Source organism: Marmota monax, unplaced genomic scaffold (genome assembly GCF_021218885.2).
Source record: "Marmota monax isolate L192 unplaced genomic scaffold, Marmota_monax_Labrador192_F-V1.1 WCK01_AAM20220418_F8-fsc00202, whole genome shotgun sequence".
Lineage (NCBI taxonomy): Eukaryota > Metazoa > Chordata > Mammalia > Rodentia > Sciuridae > Marmota > Marmota monax.
The window spans coordinates 1,152,926-1,176,426 of NW_026695005.1; the positions used below are offsets into that span (position 1 = coordinate 1,152,926).

The 23,501-nt window shown below is 30.8% G+C and overlaps 1 protein-coding gene across 3 annotated transcripts in view; it reads right to left on the minus strand.

The window, feature by feature from the left end:
- The window catches only part of Brinp3 (BMP/retinoic acid inducible neural specific 3), a 383,341-nt gene that overhangs the window by 202,324 nt on the left and 157,516 nt on the right, over positions 1–23,501 (minus strand). For all 3 annotated transcript variants that reach the window (XM_046427569.2, XM_058573679.1, XM_058573680.1), the window contains exon 3: positions 90–280. In XM_046427569.2, coding sequence (XP_046283525.1) covers positions 90–280 — 191 coding nt within the window. The remainder of the gene's footprint in view (positions 1–89; positions 281–23,501) is intronic.

Sequence of the window (23,501 nt, forward strand, 5' to 3'; positions counted from 1 at the left end):
CAGCTATCTGGATTAATTCGCACATTTAAGTGATTATACAGTTTTATGAACAAGCACACACAGGCACAAATATTTTCAAAGAATCGTACCTCCCAGAGTAGCAGATAGCAAGAAATGAGTTCCATATTTCTTGATAAGGTTTTCTGTGATTTGCTGAAGGGTAGGTCGCCGTCCCAAAAGTCTTATGTTGCGGAAGAATTCAGGGGCAAGAGGCAGAGGGGAGCCAAGGAAATTTCTTCTTTCAACTGCAAGATTATTTACTTTCCAGCGGCCAAACTCCCTGAAAAGCAAATTTATTTTTATTCATAAATGCATAATCTATCTGAATGCTCTCATTTGAAAAGTTCACTTGGTAGTTTAGCTAAGGTCACTCGATTACAATGACTTTAGCTTGTAATGATATGTCACAGTCTCTGAGTAGGAGAAACAATATTTATAATTTATGTAACTGGAATGAATGCTCAAACCCAAGTATGTGTAGGAAAAACAAACCACTTAAAGTGAACAGCTTCCACTAACATACTTTTCCCAAATAGAAATGTAGCCATAAAAATGATTTTACTATGCATAGAATATAAATATGGATTTTACCACCCCCCCAAAGAAAAAGCATGAAAAAGAAAAGAAAAAATTAAGGTAATCATGTTCTATGAAAAACAAACAAAAAACAAACTTATACTCATCATCCCAATGATTCTTTCTCCATTCACTTTATTATGAAGTCATGGTCATGAACTGCACAGAGAGATCATGCTAAACAAAATGCTGTACACTTGCCTTTTTACACAAAAAATATTTTGAGGTCTTCTAATTATAATTTATTCATTCATACTTTAGTATAATCATTTAACTGTTGGGGTCTGAGGCTTTCTTTTTTAAATTAAATTGATTTTATCTGATCCATAAAAACAAAAATTTTGTATACTTATGCAGAACTATGGGACATTCAGATTCATGTGTACATTGTGTGATATTTAAACATATTAAATAATTCATGACGATTTTCTCATAAAAATGTACCTCACCTAACTTGATTTGGGTGCATTTTCATCTGCCGATGCACACACCTTAAATATGAAGGGCCTCTGACTGTGGACTACATTTCAGGGAGCTTTCTGTAGTTATCAGGTGCTTTTGATTACCTCAATCTGCTAAACTCTGCTACATTTATAGTTTCAATTTCTATCATTTCACATACAAAAAAAAAACTTTTCCACACCATATGATCAATTTATTTTCTCTGTCATGCAGCAACCAAAAGGAAAGAGCCAACTCTGGAGACATTGCCCACTTAACAAAGTAACTAAGTTGTAAATAAATAAATCCCCAGTAATGTTAATAATTATAGGAAAGTGTTAATTTCCAGATCTTTATTGGAAATTTTCCCAGTTTCCCCCCATATTTTCCTATAAGGAATCAAGTAAAACACGACACTTTCTACAGTGTATATTCAACATGTTCAGTTTGTATAGAGAAAATAAATGTTGAATTGAGATGTAAGAGGTTTCTCATTTCTATTTAATGTATTTCTTTTATAATATAGTGATACAGAATCACTGTTATAACCTTTTTATTTTGGTGGAAACTCTGATGAGAGGTATTGAAATAATCATGAGAAGTGGTGACAAGAACACATTAAGAAAAAAAAATCTCTGGGAAGCTAGGTACCACAACACAGGTAGAAGATATTAAATATAAATATAAATATTCAGTGTCTCTTCTTCTGAATACAAGACAAGCTTACATTACTAGCACACTTTAAATTTACTGTGGTCATTTGGTTTACTTTGACCAATGACATTTGAGCATGTAAGATAAATCTCATTATTCAGTCTGGGATGATGATCAACAAGTATGGTGAGAATCCCAATCCCCTAAATATAACCTTGTGGTTTACCAGGATTCACAAATGCAGGACAAAATATAATTATAGAAAATCACCAAGATCATGTGGCTATTGTTTGCTTGGCTTGCTTCTTTTATAGCAATATAATATAGTACTTCATGACTGATTTATTTTGACTTTGGGGAAACTTAGGAAAGAAATAAGAGCTAATGTTTCCTACATAAAATTGTAACATTATTGGTACAGATTTTTTTTCCCCCTGTCATGAAGACGAGATTCACCTTAGTTGCAACTAGACCTTGAATTCATTTTAAATTTTGGAAAAACAAAGCAATAGATTGCTGAATTGAAAACATGCTGTTGGGTTTGATTATCATAATGAGAACATTTTACCTAAAGGCTTCTCAGGATTCAATCCAGATGCTTTATGTTTATATTAAATAAGAGCATTGTTGTATCTACCTAAATTTTACTTTCTACTTGGAGCCTTCCAGAACATAAATATCTTCCTATCATAACCTTTGGAAGTCTTTAAATGAAATAGTCACAGTCATTAGAGTCTAATGTAACTCAGCTCCTCTAGGGGCACCACTATTTTGTAGAGCACACAAATGGGCTCTTGCCAGTTCAGCCAGCACATTACTTTAAAAATGGCTTTTTTGGCTCTAAGGAGCCTCTATTAGTTTATTAGGGCTGTATGTTTGCCTGCTAAAAATTCTGACTTGCAAGCATCTATTATGTGCATCCACATAATGTTTACTTTTCTACAATGTTTATTATGATTTTATTCCTACCCATCTAATAAAAAAGGTTGGAAAACAAGAATGACATCATCAAATTTCATTCAAATAATGCTCACATAATTGCCACATTGCCATTGACCTTTCATATTAGCATTTAAATTCTATGTGAACACACAAATGTACTGAATGTATTTAAAATAAATTAATTTCCTTGATTTTTTTTTTAAATGCACATGTATGAATTCAGTTCCCCCCACATAAATAGCCACTGTTGGCACAGGAAATTTTGTACTCAATATAATAGGAAAAACAGCCTAAAATGTTAACAAAACAAGATGATATAGTTACTGAAAAGATTTATCTCTAACTACTAAATTACTCTAAATGAAGTTGTTTGTCTAGACTCCTAAAGGCTATTTTTGTATTAGTTTTTCACATTAGTACACTTGTTGGCTTATAAATTTAATTCTGTCATTATTCATTAAATTTTGCAGACATAACAATATTAAAACTAAATATATTACCCAAACACTAATCTGAAAATAAATCCAACATGAGTATCATAAATTGACTTTCGGATTTTTAGTAGTAATAACCTTCTAATTACTTCTGTAAAATCATACTGATCTTAAAAAATGCTTGTAAAACTAAATCCATACTACTTCCCCATAACTTGATTATGTTTAAGTGTTATATATAAAATTACCTTTTTTAACACTCTTGCTGTATAGCTTCCACATTTCACAAATGACACTATTTTCCATTTGGCTGGTAAAAGTGAAATGTCCCTAATGGCCTCGATGATCATAGCACTGAAGTAGTGTTTTTAAAGCAGCTAAATACTGAGCAGTTGGCAGTGTAAACTATCTACTTTCTTTCACCCTCCTGTCCCTGGATGCACCCAACTTCTTCATTTTCATTTTTAATTTAACAGTGGTAGGTTTTTTAAAAGCCAGGGAAGCATTTTAGATGAATCTGGACATTTATCAGAAGGAATTTATGAAAATTAAACACCAGAAGAAAAAACATAATCGCAAGTATGACTGATATACAATGTTGATATGTAGGAGTTTTGAGTTTCAAGAAGTAGCAATTAATGACTGATATATTTCCTATGAGCTGCCAAGCTCAGAGTAGACAATTAACATAACAAAACATTTGTCAGGCCCAGTAAAACAACAAGGATTCACTGTTGCTATGACCTCTTGACTATATTACTGAATCAAAGATGGGGGTGGTGTTAGAAGTTTTAAAAGAATGGCTTAATTTGTGGGGTCATAAAATGACTAAACATTATTTTATTTTATGTTACACAGCTGTTAATCATTTTGTATAGTTTTATAGGCTAAATTTTTATTCCAACTTTAAGGGAAACAACACAGAATTCAATTATCTCAGTCATTGACCATTAATTCTAAAGGTAATTCATTTAATAGTAACATAACAATACTACATGCTATATCTGTATATTGGTATCACATATATATCTACACTGTTGCACACATGATAATATTTCATAATATAAATAGTTATTATCCATTTATTTTCAGATGTTAGTATTTTTTTGTGATAGATAAACATACATGCTGCCAATTAATGATTCTAAGTTGAAGAAAGAGGGGAATAAGTAATAATATTGTCTGCACTTTTTTCTTCTTAAATTGTGAAAGTATAGCTTAACATTTATCACAAGTATTATACTAACGTGTCACAATTATTTTTTCATTACATTTATAAAATTATGTAGATTTGATAGTTGCTGATCAGTTTAGACAAACCTATAGCACAGATATAATTGAGCTAAAAATAAACTATCTACTTTGATTTTTTTTCAGAAAAAGAAATAAATATGAACTTTTTTTACATTTATAGCTACAGAAGCAATTATTATGCTGTTCGTAAAAGGAAAATGTTTGCATTTCATCCAAGAAGTGAAATATTTTACACAGGCAATATGATTTTTTTCAAAGGTGAATGGATTTAGGATTCAGGTGAATTTACTTATCTTTTTCTTAACAATTCAATTCACAACTTCAATCTCTTTGCCTTTTTGTATGTTCTTAAATTCACTGAGGCAAAGAAGCCTTATCTACAATTGTAAGTCTGGTAATATGGTCTCTAGTTTCTGAAGTAAAACTTGTAAATATTAACCAAAATGGTATGGAAGTATTGTTTACCTTTGAATAAATTATGATATATATACTTTTGCAAAGTCATAGTTTTATTCTCTATGTAAATTTTTAGTATATGCACAAATATTTTTGATAAAGAAATTAATAAGAAAATTATTTTTAAATTTTTAAGTAAAAGGACTCAAAGAATCTGCAAATATCTTTTGTTTTGTCTTAGCATAGACTAATAAGTTATATGTTCATTTTAAAAAGATAAACGCCATAGAATAGATACCTACTGTTAAAAATTAATGTGTTTTTGGTAATTTCTTCAAACACTTAAAAGGTATTTTCACTGAGATTTTTTGATTGTACAGCCTCTCCCTATACTCTTGCACTAAATTTTTATAAACCATGGATTTTGTCAAAGTAGCTACCCAAACAAACATCTGAGCTTCAAATCAATTATAAGGCTCATTTCAAGTAGTATAAGGTAAAAAAGCTAAATCAAAGATATTTTTAGAGTAATAGAAATTTTAGAGACAATAAATATAACTTGTTAATTTTCTTTTGTTTGTTTCTTTTTTTTTTCAATAGTGTGGATTAAACTCAGGGGCAGTTGACCACCGAGCCATATCCCAGCTCAGCCATATTTTGTATTTTATTTAGAGACAGGGTCTCCCTGAGTTGCTTAGCACCTGACTTTTGCTGAGTCTGGCAAAAGCCATCCTCCTGCCTCAGCCTCCTGAGCTGCTGAGATTGCAGGCATATGTAACTGAGCCTGATATAATTTGTTAATCTTTTTAATATATTCATAATAAGGTTACTTTGGAAGAGCAACTAAATTAAGCAGAACATTTTTTTTTTCTAAAATAAGTTTTACAATATCTTAAGAAAACTTCTTTAAAGTGTTATCTAATTTTTCCCCCATCATTCAGACAATTGTAACTTTCTCTTAACTTTGTGTGTTTCCTATGTACTGTGATAGGGAGACTGGGTATGGTATATTTGGACAAAAATAAATTTTAAAAAATGTATGTCTTTAATTTTACAAGGTATAAAATATCTGTTCCCCAAATTATAACCTTTCAGCTTGAATTAGGCTTGAGTTGTTAGAATACCATTTTATACATAAACAGCTTATGAAATATAAACTAGTAACATCACCTACTCTGAATATCATTGTCACCTATGAATTACAAATCAAATCTATTACTTAGTAGGCACCTATTTTTCTCTTCTTGTACATTTGAGATTTATATAAAATAAATTTATTAAATATCACCTAATTTGTACAGACTTCAAAAACCCCATAATATATGGCAGCTGCTTTTTTCTGTTCCACAGCCCTATCCATAACTAAATCAGTTCCTCCTCTATGTACCCACAGCATAATGCTCTTTTCCCACTGGTTACATACTGTATTTATTTATGTGATTCTTTTGTTTTATGTCTGTTTCTTCCATTATATGATAAGCTCCACATACATATGGGTTATTTATTATTTTTATGGCAATTGCATTCTTAAGATTCATATATATGACATACAGTATTCAATCACTACATATATGCTGAATCAAAAACAAGCAAATGTGCTCATATGAGCTAAAATAAATAAACCCCTAAGTAGAGAGAAGGGTGATTACTGACTTTTTTGCATATATCTACCTCAAATTCATAGAAAACCAAGTCCAATGGAAGAATATGTTTCTTAATTACCCTCTTTGAATATTCTAGTGACTGGGGGAAACATTTGAACTATGAGCAAAATGTTAGCTTTGCCCAGTTATGTAATAAAATGTTTAGTGGTGGTACTCTGAGCTTCTGTGAGTTAATGCACTTTGAGGAGAACAATCCTGTTATTTCAGTTTCAGAAAATCTTTAAATTCGCATATATGTCAACCATATGGCAGGAAAAGGAAAAAAAAATACACTAACTTAGTTCTCATTTTAGGAAAAAAAATATATTTATTTCTCCCACTAGGAAAAATATAGTAGTCTTCTCCTAAAGACTTTAGAAAATATTTCCCCCACTGCTATCAATAAGTTCAAAATTTAATAGGCAATAAGCAACATTTTCATATTAATGGTAAATGAAAATGCTGCAAATCCATTTTATCCCAACATGGAATTTGAAATGATAATTTCATTAGACTTGTTGGTACAGTAATTAACCTATGGTATTGAATTATGAGGTGTGTGCTCTTTTTTTATTTAATCTCCTTCTGATAAATGAGATAGCTTTGGTATAAATAAATACTGAGAACTGTAGATTTAGCAACAGATTAATTCTGAGGAGCTTAACATAAACACTAGTACCCTTAACTTCTCTATAGATTAGTAGTAACTTTGATTGAAAGGTATAATTTAATAATAGTGCCTGACATTGATGAGTGTGAGGTGTGTGTGTGTGTGTGTGTGTGTGTGTGTGTGTGAGAGAGAGAGAGAGAGAGAGAGAGAGAGAGAGAGAGAGAGAGAAGCATAAGGGGGAATTTTGCAGAGACAGAAAAACAGAAAGACAAAGATGGACAGATAGAGAAATAGAAATAGTGTAGGGAGGTTTTTTTGTTCAAATGCAAAGGAATGTGAGAAATATTAATATAAATTGATCAGAAGTAAAAAGCAGACCATAGATTAATCTTATATTATACTGACTAGTCATCAAGGAAACAGAAAACATAAATCTGTACTTGGCGGAAGGAATTAAAGGAGCTTTTGAAACTTATTGCATTTCTTGGAAGAGGAATTATAGGGACTGAATGGCTAAACAAGTTTATGTTCAATTGCTTTTAAAAGTGATATTGTACAGTCCAAACTCCAGGCTCAGGGAGCAAAGAATAAAAGCCTCTGAGAGGAAGAAACAGGATGCTGAGAAAGAAAACAGATTCTTAGACAGGATGATCCAACATTATTGAGGGAATTCAAGGATGAAATTGAGAATCTGATGGGGAAATCTGTTACATCAACCACTAAGATGAAGGTTTAAAATAGGAATCTAATGCATGAGAAAGCCTCCAAAGAGGGATATATAAATAAATAAATATATTCACAGACAAACTTGGATTCCAAAATAAAGGTTAACATCATTAAACACACAGAAATTATCCTGCCATGATTAAAAACAGCATGATTTCTTCCAGGGGATAGCATTTCTGTTAATTTTATTAAAGCTGCTTATAATGAAAAATAGTCATGTAGAAGAAACTAACTCATGAAAATAATGTGCTGGATCAAAATCACTACATGCTATTTCCTATTAAAAAGTGTGCTTTAAAAGGTTGCTAGAATATTTTCAGTACAAAACACATTTGAGAAAATGCATACAAATAATGGAAGTATCTAGAAAGAAAGATTAATCACACCAAAATAACCAATCACATTAGCTACCTAAATAATATTCAAAGCAAATAAGTAAATGATATATAGTTTAAAAATTAACATACCTTGAGGCAGAACAATTAAGTAGTATTCAGAGGACAAAAATGTAGTGAAAGAACAAGCTACTGAAGCATCAGAGAACAAAAAATGTTAAAACATAGCAGAATACTGAGTTAAAAGAGAAGAAAGGGTATAACAAAAACGTGTGATGACAGTGAAAGATGGGATGCTGGTAAAGATAAGAATTAGTAAAAACAACTTTGGAAGTTTGTATTATTACTTCATTATTGAAATTGGAAAGGAAATGGAATTCCAAGCCTAACGTACTGATGAACCTGAAGAATTAATCAAGGCAGTCACTCCATATGACAAGGGAAAATAGAAAATTGAAAGGAAAAATAGATGAGCAAGGAAGTACCTAAAAAAAAACTTCCCTTAATGGAGTGCAGATGAAGTGTAGGTAGAATACACTTGAATTTAAAGGACACAACAGGAGGACAAAAAAGAGAGAAAATTAAAATATTTGTATCTTTTTGAAAGGAAAAAAAAACAAAAATAATTTTAAAAATGCAAACTTCTAGAATACAGAAAGAAACAAATAAAAGCTGAATTTACAGTGTTGGTCAAATCACCACAATAAATTTGAGTTTTCTTTAGAATACAAAAGAACTTTAAATGATATGAATGCAGTTTAAAAATACCCAATATTCTGAAATTCCATTATTATTACACGGCACAATAAAAACCTGACAGAGGTAAGTTATTAATGAGTGTCTACAACATTGCTAAGAAAGATGAGATTCATGTTAACAAATAAAATGAATATCTATAGTAACAATGTATCAATATGTAGTTAGTTTTATGTAATCAATTTATATTCATGGACACTGTGTTATGCCGACCGTGATGTCCAAAGTATCCATAATAGTAACTGATATTTGTAAAATGTTTTTCTTAACCTCTATCATATCTTTCACAGGACTTTGAAGTAAGTGCATTATGGCATAAAGGTCAAATAACAATGGCTAATGCTATATTTACATGTGCAAAATTTAGGATAGGAAGATTTATGAAAAAGCACTTACATCAACATGATAGTATATATTTTCAATTGATTTATCATTAAGCTCATCTATAGTTACACTGGCTCTTGCTATTCTGCAGAGGAAATTCAGTGACTAAACCCATGGTTGATGACTCTTTGGCAGGCAGCTTCAGCTCCACAAGTGATTTTGTTCTCAGCCCTCTTTCCTGAGTCCATAAATGTTGCTTGGATCTCTTTGATTGCCTTTTCTCCTATAGATCAATACTTCTCTGAGGAAGTTGATACTTGACAGATGGTGATTTTCATCTTGGAACTGATTCATTCATTAATAAGATATTTATTGCATACTTATATATTAGAACTGTTGTTACATACCATAATCACAAAATACAAGTAGCAAACCTAGTCAGAGAGAGAAATTTCATCAGTAGACTGCCAGAGAGCTCGTTTGATCTTGATGTCCTTAGGCAAACTTTTGGTCAAAGGGAAGATATGAATTTTGTACTTTTATATTATACATTAATTCTAAGAATTTACTATGAAACAGGCATTCAATGAATACCCCTTGGATTAATATTTGAACAAAGTTCTTAATTAAATTTCATTCAAATTGACAGGTATAATGGTTGTATTGAGCTTTTTTTCATTTTGAGATTATGGTAAATTCATATGTAATTTTAAAAATACAGAGAAAATCCATGTATGTTTTTACCAGTTTTACCCAATGGTAGCATCTTATAAAACTTTAGTAATCACAATCAGAATAATTGGCATTGACACAGCTAAGCTACAGAATATTTCTGTCACCACAAAAGTTCTTCCTGTTGCTTTTTATAAGACACTTCCCTTTTGTCCCTTCTTAACTCCTGACAACCAACAATCCTTTCTCTGTTCCTATGATTTTGTTTTATTAATAGTTATTTCTGTTTTAGTCAGCTTTTTCACTGCTGTGACTAAAGGACCCAACCAGATCAGTGATAGAGGAGGAAAAGTCTCTTTGAGGGCTCACAGTTACAAAGGTCTCAATCCACAGAGAGAGCCGGCTTTATTCCTCAGGTCTCTAGGAAGAACAACATGGCTGAAGATTGTGGCAGAGAGAAGCAGCTCACATGGTGATCAGGAAGCAGAAAGAGAGACTCCATTCTCTAGATACAAAATATATACCCCCATAGCCACGCCCCTAATGAACCACTTCCTCCAGCCACATCTCACCTGCCTCCAGTTACCACTCAGTTAATCCCAACAGGGATTGAGCCACTGAATGGGTTAAGGCTACAACCCAATCATTTCTCCTAAAAACCTTCTTGCATTGTGTCACACATAAGCTTTCAGGGAACACTACATCTCTAACAGTTTTACTAATGATATAACATACAAATGATATAGCATATAAGCCATCAGCATTGACTTCTATCACTTGGAATAATTTCCTGGAGATTCAACCAAGTTGTAATTTACACCAACCATTTGTTCACATTTATTACTGAGTAGTCCTGCAGGCTATGAATGTACCCCTGATTGTTTTACCTATTGAAGGATATTAGTGTTGTTTCCAGATTTCAAGTATTTCAAATAAAACTGCCATGAAAATACAAGTATAGGTTTTGTGGTCACAACTTTTCATTTCTGTGTGATTAATATTCAGGTGTGCAATTGCTGAATTTTATGATGACTGTATGTTTATTTTATTTTATTTTTTTTAGAAACTGTTTTCAGAATGACTATTCTGTTGTGCATTCACAGAAACAATGCCTGCATGATTCTGTGTCTCCCAACCCTCATCCTTATTAGCATTTTGTGATGTTTTTATATTACTATTACATCTGGCATTCTGAAAGTGATATCTTGTGATTGATTTCAATTTACTCTAAATGTTCAATGGCATTGCTTAAATTTTTATGTTCTTTTTACCCTTTATACATATTTGGAAAAATATCTGGTCAATTTTTTGGCTATTTTTTATATGTGGGTTTTTTAAACTAGTAAGTATCTATACTTAAACACATACACACCTCGAAACAGTAATCTTCCTGAATATATATGTTGCAAATATGTTCTGTTAGTCCATAGTTTGATTGCATTATCTTAACAATACTTAAAAATTGAGTAAACTGATATCTCTTATTTTATTCTTTTGCAAAATTGTCCAGGACTTCTAGTTTCTTTGACTTTTCATATAACTTTAGAATAATACTCCTTATATTTAGAAAAAAAATGATGCTGAGATTCTTAAAAAATATGCTAGACATTCATTAGTATTTTGTAGAGTCATTCACATATGGTTGTAGATAAGTCATGTCTTCTGCAAACAGGGAGAATTTTATATCTTCTTTATCATCTCTAACATTTAATTTATTTTTCTTATTGCTCTAGCAATGCTCAGTGTGTGTCTTCTTTTTGTTTGTTTGTTTGTTTATTTGTTTTGTTTACTGGGGATTGAATTTAGGGACGCTCAAACATTGCCACATCTCCAACCCTATTTTGTAGTTCATTTAGAGACAGGGTTTCACTGAGTTGCTTAGCACTCACTATTGTAAAGGCTGGCTTTGAATTCAAGATTCTCCTGCCTCAGCCTCCTGAGCCATAAGCCACTGAAACCAGCCTTCTTCTATCATTTTTAGACACTTTTCTACTGCCTGTGCTCTTCAACAGAATCCTAGAACATGCTCATCTTGTAAGGAAGAGCATTTAAACTTTGATCAAATTTACTACTTTCTCCCCCCCATGGACTCTGAAAATCAGTGATTTGACCTTCTGTTTCCAAATACTTCACTTTTGTAGATTTCACAAATAGTGAGATCACAAAACATTAGTCTTCTGTGTCCGTCTTATGTCATTAAACACCATATTCTCTGGTTCATTCGTATTGCTACAAATGGTAGGATCCCCTTGTTTTTCATAGCCAAATAACATTTTATTATGTGTATATATCACATTTTCTTTATCCATTCATTTTTACATGGACACTTAGAGGATTCCATGTTTTGGCCATCGTAAAAAATGCTACAATGAACATGGAAATGAAGACTGATATCTCTTTGAGATACAGTTTTCATTTCTTAGACTATATCACTCAGAATTTGAATTATTAGTTATTATAGAAATTCTATTTTTACTTTCTATAGTGGCTACACAAATATTCATTCACTCTAATGATGTACAAGGGATCTCTTTTATTTCTATCCTCCCTAACAATTTATGTTTCTGGTATTTTTATAATAGTTATTCTAAGAGGAGAAAAGTATTATTTCAATGTGATATTTTATTTATACTTTCTAATTTTATGTTGTTGAATACCTTTTAATATACCTGTTAGTCCAAATGTATGTCATCTTTGGAAAAATATCAATTTATGCCCTTTGCCTAACTTTAAAATAAATTATTATTAATATTTTACTATTGAGTATTAGGCATTCTTAACAATAACAGACCCTTAGCAGAAATATGGCTTGCAAATATTTCCTAGGAATTATGCATGCCGCTTTTTAAATTTTGCTGATTGTTTCCTTTGCAATGCAGAAGATATTAATTTGATTCAATATCATTATCCTATTTTTGCTTTGGCTATCCCAAGCTTTGGTGTCAAATTTAAAATAGTCATTGTCAAGATTAATGTTGAGAACATTTTCTCCTATGTTTTCTTCTAAGGGTTTTACATTTAGAAATTGATGAGAAAATGAAGTCAAGAGGAAAACTCTTTTTGATTACATATAAAATTTAATGTAGTAAGGACAATGGGTGTGATTTAAGAGAAAGGTTAAGGTTTTTTTGAGAATATACAGAAACATCACCTGGTTGTATAGAAAATGTTATTTGGTGGGGTAGAATATGAAAAGCAAAATCAAAATTTTTTCTAATAAAATTTATAATTTAAATATATATAGCACTGATAGAGATACATTGATATATAAATGTATTTTCTCCCTATAGACTCATAGGTACAATCACATGTATATTATATACTATATTAATCCCTCTATAAATACAACCAAATGTTTAAAATGTTTGATAATATCTTAATACACAAAGATCCATTTTGTTATAGATTTATTTTGGTTGCTATTGGTATTGTTTTGTTTTATAAAATAGATTTTACTTTTCATAGCAGTTTTGAGCTCAAAGTAATATAGAGAAGAAGGTACAGAAATAGCACATATGCATCCTGCCCCCATATATATACAGCTCCCACATCATCAGTTTCTCCTACCAGAATGGCACATTTATTGTAACTCATAAACCTACATTGACACATCATTATCACCTGAAAGAACACTGTTTACATGAGGGTTCACTTGGGGTTGGATATTTTATGAATCTGAAGAATAAGTTGTTTTTTAAATGATGTAGTATTATAGAAGTTATCTTCCAAAGGGAAAAAAAAACACATTTTTATAATAAAAAATTAAGTCATTGATGAAGAATAATCAAAAAACCAATTACAACTAATGAAAAAATAAAAATAAAACCAGGTGCCTGCCCTGTTTAGTATAATGATTTTGGGTTCCTGTTAGCTGTCACTTTAGAGTGCTCAGAGCCTTTCAGTGACACACAATTATTTGTATTTTGCCAAACTTTCCAATTCATTCCACCTTTTCCTACATTCTCCTTGTAAATATTTTCTGCAACACATGTTACCATGCTTACTTATTTCTTTTCACATTTTAAAGATTCCTGTGCCTCTCACACATGAGGCTGGCCACTGGAAGATGTCCAAGCCATAAATGTGAAAAATAGACAAGAGACACAGGATTACCAAGTTGCTTTAATTAAGAATACTTTTTAGTAGTAAAAACATTCAAGTCTCATGTAAGCATTCTTCACAATTCAGAAAATATTACTCAGCTTCTATCTGCTGAATACTCTTATAAGTACTTACTAGAATATATAATGAATGTTGCAAATAAAACAATTTTAAATGTACAGAATTTTAGCTGTAATTTTTAGTGCAGTAAGAAATATTTAATGCAGAAAAATATTAAGTTAAAATTTAGCATCTAAAATAAATTGGCATATCACCATCAAAGTGGGTTTTGGGGTCCCAAGGCATTATTTTATAGTTACAGAGGACATAAGGATAACACTTATAATTAGATAGCATATTTTAATTTTCCAACTTTGAGCATATAGCAGCAGATGGAAATTAACTTTTATTTTTAATTTAATAAGAAGATCATGCCAAGATGTTCTCCAAAGAGTAATTAAAATTAAATTTTTAGAAACATTAATATTTTGATATCCACATAAATATAAGTTGAATGGTATGATTCTTCTGATGGTAATTTAACTAATGTATTTCATAAGAAAGCAATAATTCCAATGGTGGTGGGGTGGCTGTAAAGCTGAAAGGTAACCATGCTTTTTATAAATGATATTCTAATCAGATAGGTGACAACAGATGATAACAGAAATACTAATCAATTAAGACTGAAAAAAGGAATGAATAGAGAAGTATAAATTGAAGATTAAGATATCAAGTTACATTGTTGCTTAATTTTAATTGAAACTGAAGTAAATGATTTTTTTTAAATATTTATTTTTTAGTTGTAGTTGGAATACAGTACCTTTATTTTATTTATTTTTATGTGGTGGTGAGGAAAGAACCCAGGACTTCGCATCTGCTAGGCATGCTCTCTACCACTGAGCCACAACCCCAGCCCGTAAATGAGCTTTACTCATTCTCATTAGAGCTCAAATAACTATTTTATACATTAGGTATTAGGACACATCTGAAAGAACTAGGTCAATTAAAAGTTAGTAAAGCCAGAAGTCCAGATGGCACTAAATTCACCCAACTAAAATTAACCACCCTAGATTTGGCTCATTCTTATTATTCAATTATTCATGTGATATATGTGAAAATCTGGCAAATTGGAAAATTGCCGGTAATTTGCCCCGTCAATGTAAGAAGACTCAGTTCTAATTATAGATTTAGATAAAATAAGCATCTTCTTTTCCTCTCTAGGTATTTTAAAAAGCAACTGACTTACAATTGTAAATTTAACAATCAACAGAAAAGCATAGATAATTTTTCTTGAGTTAATAATTTCAGTCACCATTCATATAAAGTTAGCAAGTAGTCATCTACTGTAGAAGAAACACTACATATTAAATTGAAGAAGTTTTAAAAGTTTAAAAAGTAGAAATATAAGCAGAGGGTTTATCCTTATAAAATTCTGCTACAAATTTGCTTTATAAACCTGAAAAATCATTTATCATTAGATATTTAAAAAATCATTTATCATTAGATTTTTAATTTTCTGTATTACAAAACCAAGCATTTATACATAAAAATATCAATTTTCAGAGTGCCTTCTTTAAATTATATAACTCTAGAAGAAAATTTAAACAATAAACTAAAAAGTCAACATATTTCAATATAGCTAGTATGTGACTCACTATTTTACAAAAAATTACATATTGAAAATCGTCCTCTATCATTGTATCATATGTATATAGTTAAGAAATAAAATAAAAGTTTTTTTTTTTTTTTTTTACTTTTTTGACAATATTCAACTGATACCTTGTGAAAACAATGATACTGTAATCAATCACAACTGCTTAACTCTTTTCTTATTGAAGATTCACAATAACTCTTTAAGGCATGTGTAATTATTATCATTACCCTTATACAGATGATGAAACTAAATATAGGTTAGGATACTTGCCCAATTGGAAACATTTTATAAATCAGTACTGCCCAACAGAAATATTTTGTGAACCAAAAATATTCTTTTGTCCTCTAGAAAGAGGAAGATATAATCTAAAGGGGGTTTAAGAGAAGACAGAGAGGTGGCTCTGAGATTGGAAAAGAGACTCTGAATTTACATAAGCCATTTTGGAGGATATTGAGATAATCTGGTTTTAGGAGGAGGGTGGCCAAGAATCAAAAAGACAAGAAGGCAAGCATCTCAGAGAACAATAACAAAAATATATGATTTGAATATGTATTTGTAATCTGACCTGGTGACAAAGGCATATTACCTGTTTAAAATAACAACATTCTTTGTAGGACTAAAGACAAAGCTGAGGGTGGGAAATGGGGTATGATTTAAGTGACCTTGACCTATTTGATTATAAATAAAATTTGCAGTATAATAAATTTCTCTATAGTCTAGCTGGGCAGATTTTTTTCTTTATTCTTTGTGCTAGAGCTCACCCATTTTAGCACAGAAAATCAAATTTACTGTAAAGCCATTGCATATACAGTTAGGCACAAGAATAAGATTAAAGAGAACAGGTGGGGAGAGTTATTTACATAAATGTTGCATTGCAGAGGTAGATAGGGCAATTCCTATGCATAAAATTCATAAAATATGGTGTATTTAAGTCAATGAATACTATAAAATTTCACTTCAGTCTTGACCATTGTTTCAATTTTATAGTTTTGCTTAACAGTAAAAGTTTCAATTTCTGCTACTAGTTTCCCAAACAATAATTTATATGAGAATTGAAGAATCCTGAAGAGCACAGATTCCTTAAATTCTTGTGAGTGCAAAAATTTCTGTATGGGATAATGCATTTTGTCATTTTATAGCTTGTAATTGGGCTTGCTTAAATGCCCAATGTTAAATCATAATAAGCAACATGGATTAAATAATAAATGTTTGAGGAGATTGACACATTTAACCTAATTTGTACATTACACAATGTATACATATTTTGAACATCACATGGAATCCAATTAATTTTTATATTATTTTATTTTTTTAAAATTTGTTTCTGTATTTCAGTTAAAATAAGTCTAATTTTAAAACAAAAATTAAAACGTGCCATGATATCAAAACCTTTTAAATTTTTTAATCATATGTACTATAAAGAATTGAGCTACATTTTATTTCATTTTTCCCTAAAAATAAAAATATTATAAGCCAAACTTGCAGCAGTTTGGACTATTCATATTTTATGCTTCTAGATCACTCTGTATACATGAATAGCCTTGTATGTATATGCACTTAATAAATGTTAGTGAATACAAAGAAATGCCAAATTTTTATACAAGTATGTTAAATTTTACCCAAGTGTAATGGTATCTTTACAGAGATAAAGCCTCATTTTTCCTTTTTAATTTATTTTTCAAAGTGTAGATTTTATTCATTGATAATGCTAAGCACTGCTTATCTCTAAAACATAACAAAATAATTTTTAAAAGCTTCTGTATTTATAAGTTGCTTCCTTTTTTCTCTTGTCCTTAGATCTGCACTTTGAAACAGTAACAAAAAAGACAAACATAATAAACAAAGCTTCCATTTAAATCTGGATGGTAGATTATCTCTTTCATAGAAATAATTAAATGCTGGACTAAAATAACCCTTTAAAAGTATTCTACACTGGCAAGAACATTAGGATTCTTGAGGGGAAAAAATGCAAGAAAATTAAAGCACAGAAAACTTGTTCGGGTGATACCTGCCTAACTTAGATAAACATGAACATCAGTTTTATGACCTTAAATGTCTCTGGGGAAAGAGGAAGAAATCCAGGACACACTGAAGGGAACAAGGACTTGGAGACCCCTAACTTCTTCCATATGCTCACTGATACATAAAACTGTCCTCAATAACCTGAACTATCCTTTAAGGGCAATCTAGAAACATCACTGCTTGTGAGGAGACAAAAGAAAAACTGTCTGTCCTGAATTTTAGCACTGAATAAAAGAAAATCTCTCATGAATTGTAAAAGTATAAGCTTTAAAAATTTTTGGTTATGTAAATATGTTTTTGTTAATAAAGAATAAAATATAAACAGTAGACTCATAATTTAGAAGGAGATTAAATAAAATTTTAAAATTCTAAGGTCTTTGAATTTTCAGAAGAAGAGTATTAATAAGAGTTAAGTTTTAAAATATTACTATATGTGTTAAAATTTACATGTGCTTCTGTGTTAAATTTTCTGAAGTGTAAATATGCTAATTTTTAAAATGAAAGCACTTAAGAGAAAATAAATAATAGAAAAGTGACAAAAATATAATGCACAAAATAAGATATTTGACAAATTACAAATGTGCCATATAAATTCAGGCAAATTAAGTATATTTTAAATAGATTTATTTAGAAACACACTTCTAAGAGATGCATGGACCAATGGACTAATTTTAGAAATCCAAAGGAACCACAATAGAAATTAAAAAAAAATATGTTTAGAATTGTACTATGCTATGTGTCTATCTATGACTGTTGGATACAAATAAAGTATTGCTAAGCATGGAATTTATAGTCTCAAATGTTTATATTGGAAGGTTCCCCAAAAGACTGAGAAGGAGTTAGATATAAATCTGTAATAAATGTGTGAAATGAATCACAAAACAAAGTCAAGAAAGGAAAAAGTCATAACAAAGAAAAAATATAATAGAATTGATAAAGACAAAAATTGATAATTAGACAAAGGAAAGAAGAGTAAAAATTGATATGATGAACTATACCAAAATTAAAACTTCTGTGCATCAAATAACAAAATCAATAGAGTGAAAAACATCCTATTTAATTAGAGAAAATATTAGCAAATCAAATATAACAAGGAATTAATATAGAAAATATGTTAAGAATTCCTACAATTTAACAAAAACAGCAAAAAATGAAAACAAACAGTAAACCAATGACCCAGATTTAAAATGGGAAAAGGTCTTGAAATGACTTATCTCCTAAGAAGATATTCAAAGAACTAGCAAGCATATAAAATGAAATTAAACATCACTAATCATTAAGGAAATGGAAAAATCAAAACTAAGTCTTAACACATAATAATAGTTTAGATAACCAAATCCTAAAAGAATAACATCAAAAACAACAAAATAAAAACCAGAAAATATCAAGTATTGATAAGGGTATAAAGAAATTGGAACTTTTGTGCTCTATGGGGATGTAAACTGGTTGTTCCATTGCAGAAATTGCTCTAAAAATTACCATATGATCTAGTAATTCTACTTCTGTATATACATCCAAAATAATTGAAATCATGGTCTCAACAAAATATATATACATCCGTATTCATAACAGCATTGTTTAAAATACCCTTATAGTGGAACACTATAATTAATTAATCACATATCCCTCAACAGATGAGTGGATAAACAAAACATCATATACATGAACAGCAAAATATCATTCAGGCTTAATATATTCTATTGTATAAATGAATCCTGAGGCTATTATGCAAAGTGAAATAAACCTTTCACAAATGAAAAATACTGTATGGTTCTACTTATATGAACTACCTAGAATAGTCAAAACTATGATTTTAGGCAGAATGTTGAATGGTGATCACCAGAAGCTGGGTAATTGGGGATTGTAGAATTATTACTTAATGAATACAGAGTTTTGCAAGATGAACTGGCTTCTGGAGATAGATAGTGGTTATGGTTATATAATATGAAGATACTTAATACCACTGAATTTTATACTTAAATATGGTTAAGAAAGTAAATCTGTGTATTTTAATTATTTTTTTAATTTAAAAGTATATGATCCAAACCAATATTTTCAGAGAAGTATGATATATGTTATGTTTAGTTACCAAAAGAATTGAGGAAAAGAGTTTTACGTGACTAATATTAATCTCATTAAAGACTTTAATTTCACAAATTTCATTCTGTGTTTCACTGTCCATTACACTATAGAATAATATACATAGGATAGGAAATCTTTTTGAAATAGAATCCAATTGTCAAAGAATTATTTGAAATAAAATCCATTTTCATTTCCCAGGTTATTTATATAAGAATTTACTCCATTTCACTTAGAAAATTATTATTCCTATGGTAGTTTACTTTTACTCTAACTTATATGCTAATTGGAAAATATTAATTATAGTTTAGGAGAGTAATATTTAATATTTAAATCCCTGTCTTGAGCCATCCATGGGCTGTGTGTGTTAGCTATGCTCATTTGAGCATACGAGGGGACTGGTCTGGCATTAAGTACTTTTGGGGCTGTGTGACGTATGTGTGCCTTTTCTCTCGCTCTGCCTGTGATCTCATACAGCACCTGGGATGGGTGTGGCTTTCCAAGATGTCCAACCTGCTGACCACAAGACATCACCAAGCAAGGCTCCACCCTTTAAAACCCAATCTCTTGCCTTATTTGGGTAGATTTTCCCCAATAAAAGGGGGTTTCATGTATACTTTCTCTCTTGCCTCTTGCCTCTCTTGCTCCCCTTGCCTTCCAGTGTGGGAGCTGAGGTCTCAGAGCCATCCCTGAACCCCAAAACAGGTATTTGTGTGTGTGTGTGTGTGTGTGTGTGTGTGTGGTTTTCTAGTTGCCAGCCCAGCCAGTTGGTGACAAATCCCCAAATAAATCTTCAGAATAAAAATGAGATACAGACAGATGGTTTTCAAATTTTTGACTACTAGGCTTTGTGGAAGTTTCCTCAGGGACTTCAGCTGGGCAGCTGGGAGCCATGGAGTGGTAGCCAATCTCTAAGTGTTTCTATATTGTTTCCTACTTGTCATTTTTGTTCTATAGTATTTTACTATATTGGGACTCAGCTTCTCTTAGTGTGTTTTTTTTTTTTAAATAAGACTGCTGTTCTAACAGATGGAATCATTCCTTGTTAAAAACACCAAGAAAAAGTCCCACAATGGGAAGAATTAATAAGGAAGAGAATGATTTATTAAATGCAAACATTTGCAGTTAATTACATGGAAAATTTTCCATAGTATTTAGACTTTAGGTTTACCAAGAAAAATTTTTGATACGTCATTTTCATGTTTATAGAAAATATCACACCATAAGGCATACAAACTTTCTGAGAGCATTAATTTGTGATCAAGACAGTAAATCAAGAACTAGTCAACTACAACAAAATTAAAATGCAGACTTTTCTGGTATAATGAATGTTAGTATATTTTTTATATGCCTAGAATCCTTTTCTGAAGTAAAATATAAAGAAAATATTAAAACATCCAGCATAGCACTTGGCATTTTATTATTTAGTAAATGAACTGCCTTCAAAATCAGGATCACCAGTTATGGCCAACCTCTTGCAATACTATGGCCTTGTCATATCTATTTATTAAAACATTCTCCCTTTGTTACTATGTACTTATTTCTATTTCCTTTCTCCAGCATCACTATCGCATTAATATAAGAATCACAGAACAGTCCTTTTTGAAAATACATAGAACTTCCACCCTAAAGATATTTATTGTTCACCTTCTCCCTAAGTCAATATCACTTATTTTACATATATTTTCTCTTCACATCATCTAAAATGCACAGAGCTAGAATAAATTAATAGATTACCCCCAAAATGCACCACATAGCAGCAGTTTTATGTTCAACACAATGTAATTTAAGCAAATAAATGCTCTATGAATATCTGCTGGTGCATGTTAATTCCTTAGTCATAATGAGGAGTTGAATAGTTTAAAGAAATGGATAAGTAAGGAAAGCACTTCTATCATGGTCCCTCACATTTCCTTGTAATCTTGTAAGTTCATTTTTAATTCTAGCACTTGATTTTAAACCTTCATAACTTTACATTTAGCACCCAATAATTTCATTTATTTTGCACTTGTCTCCTGATTCTTGGCTTGAGGCAGAATTCCAGTGATACTGACAATGAACTAAAATAGTAAGCACAAAGTCCCATCTGCTTGTTTCATAAATTTCTGTGGTTTGAAAAGGTAGGACATTTATTTTAATCTTGATTATCAGGGAAAGCCTCGTGAAAGATATGGCTTCTGATCTTTGCCTTGAGACCTGACAAGGATTTTAGTAAGTGAGAAATATCAGAAAAGCATTCAAGGCTAAGAGGAAGACATGGGCACAGACATGGATAAATGAAAATGTAGAGAGTGTCAGTGTAACAAAGATTAATTTTAGTTGACTAAAATGTTGAATGTAAGAAGGTTCATGATAAAATTTGGAAATGACAGCTTTTGGCAGAAGAATATAATGATTGAGAGTTAGAGGTTTGGAAACAAAAAGAATATAAGTAAAATAAAAAGAATAACACCTGTTGGAAGGATTCATGGTGAATATATTAATGAAAGGTTGATTACAGAATCTAGGAAAAAGACCTCACCAAATGCCATATATTTATTTTACTTTTATTTTATGATTAAAGATTTATTTATTCTTTATGAAAGTTTATATCATGAAAGTTTTATACAAACAAAAGAGAAACTTTCTCTATATACAAAGAAATTAATGTGTCCTATTATGTTAAATAATAGGAAAAACTTGGTGGCAATGAAAGAGATGATAGATAATAGGAAAGCAGATTAATAGGCATAGATTAAGTAGATAAATCAGATAGCCAGATGATGGATTGAAGTTGGGACTACAAAGAAATTAGAGGGATAAAATAAGTGTATTTTATTCCCAAAGATCAAAATAAATTATAAACACTAAAAACAACCCAACTTTTTGGAGGGTCTGTGCAATGAATACTCATATGCCTAGAGGCATGTTAATCATATTTCCTGAAAATAAATTCCAAGCATATATTCTCTTAATTGAACAGAACATTTAAAATGAAGACATTCCAGACAAATCCAAGATATATTTTCAAGGTCACATTGTAAATGAAAATAATAATGAAAATGCCTTTATGTGTAAGTAAATAACCACATTTGAAGTAGTGCCAACCCCTAAAAGGATGATCTGTCACAAACTGTGTTATTACAAAGTTGAATATAATGATGATCCTAAGAATTCCTACATAGTTGAAAATTAACTATATTTAAAGATATTGTAAAGGGGGTGTATCTTGAAGAACTAAAATAAATCTTGAAATAGCATCAAAGAGTGAAGAGAAGTCAAAATATAGAATTTCTAACACTACATTTATATGATCCCTAGAGGTATTTGGGGGAAAAAAGGCACTTTCTGCTTCAGAGAGATCTCCTAAATATAACCACTCTTCCCTATATTGTTGAAACGGAGAAGGCAGCCTTGCCCAAGCGTTCACAGCACCTCATTTGTGGATCCAGTTATATACTAAATTGTCCTTGTTCCTCAAAATAGGAAATGAAATAGACCTTAAGGTATGCTCTTTGGTGCCCTTTATTAAACTTTTTTTCTGTCCCCCTCCCTCAATATTCTCAGTCTTTTTTCTGAAAAGATTCTTTCCAAAGTTACTGAGATCTTTCAAAGGCAAGAGGTACAATGGTTTTGAAAAGAAGAGCCAGATAAAATTTCTAAAATGAAAGATGGGAAATGTTGAGCTCAAATCTTATATTAAATCTCATTTTGTATCATCACATAATAGGATATAACTGATTTTTTTTAAAAAAAATGCCACATCATATGTGAGGGGCTATTCCTTTTGTAGTCTTTAATATTTATTTAGAAATCTTTGCCAACTTGGAATTGTAGTAACCTATTCTGGGACTATGCTGAGTAAATCATGTCAACACATTTAGGTAGAGTCATATTCTGATG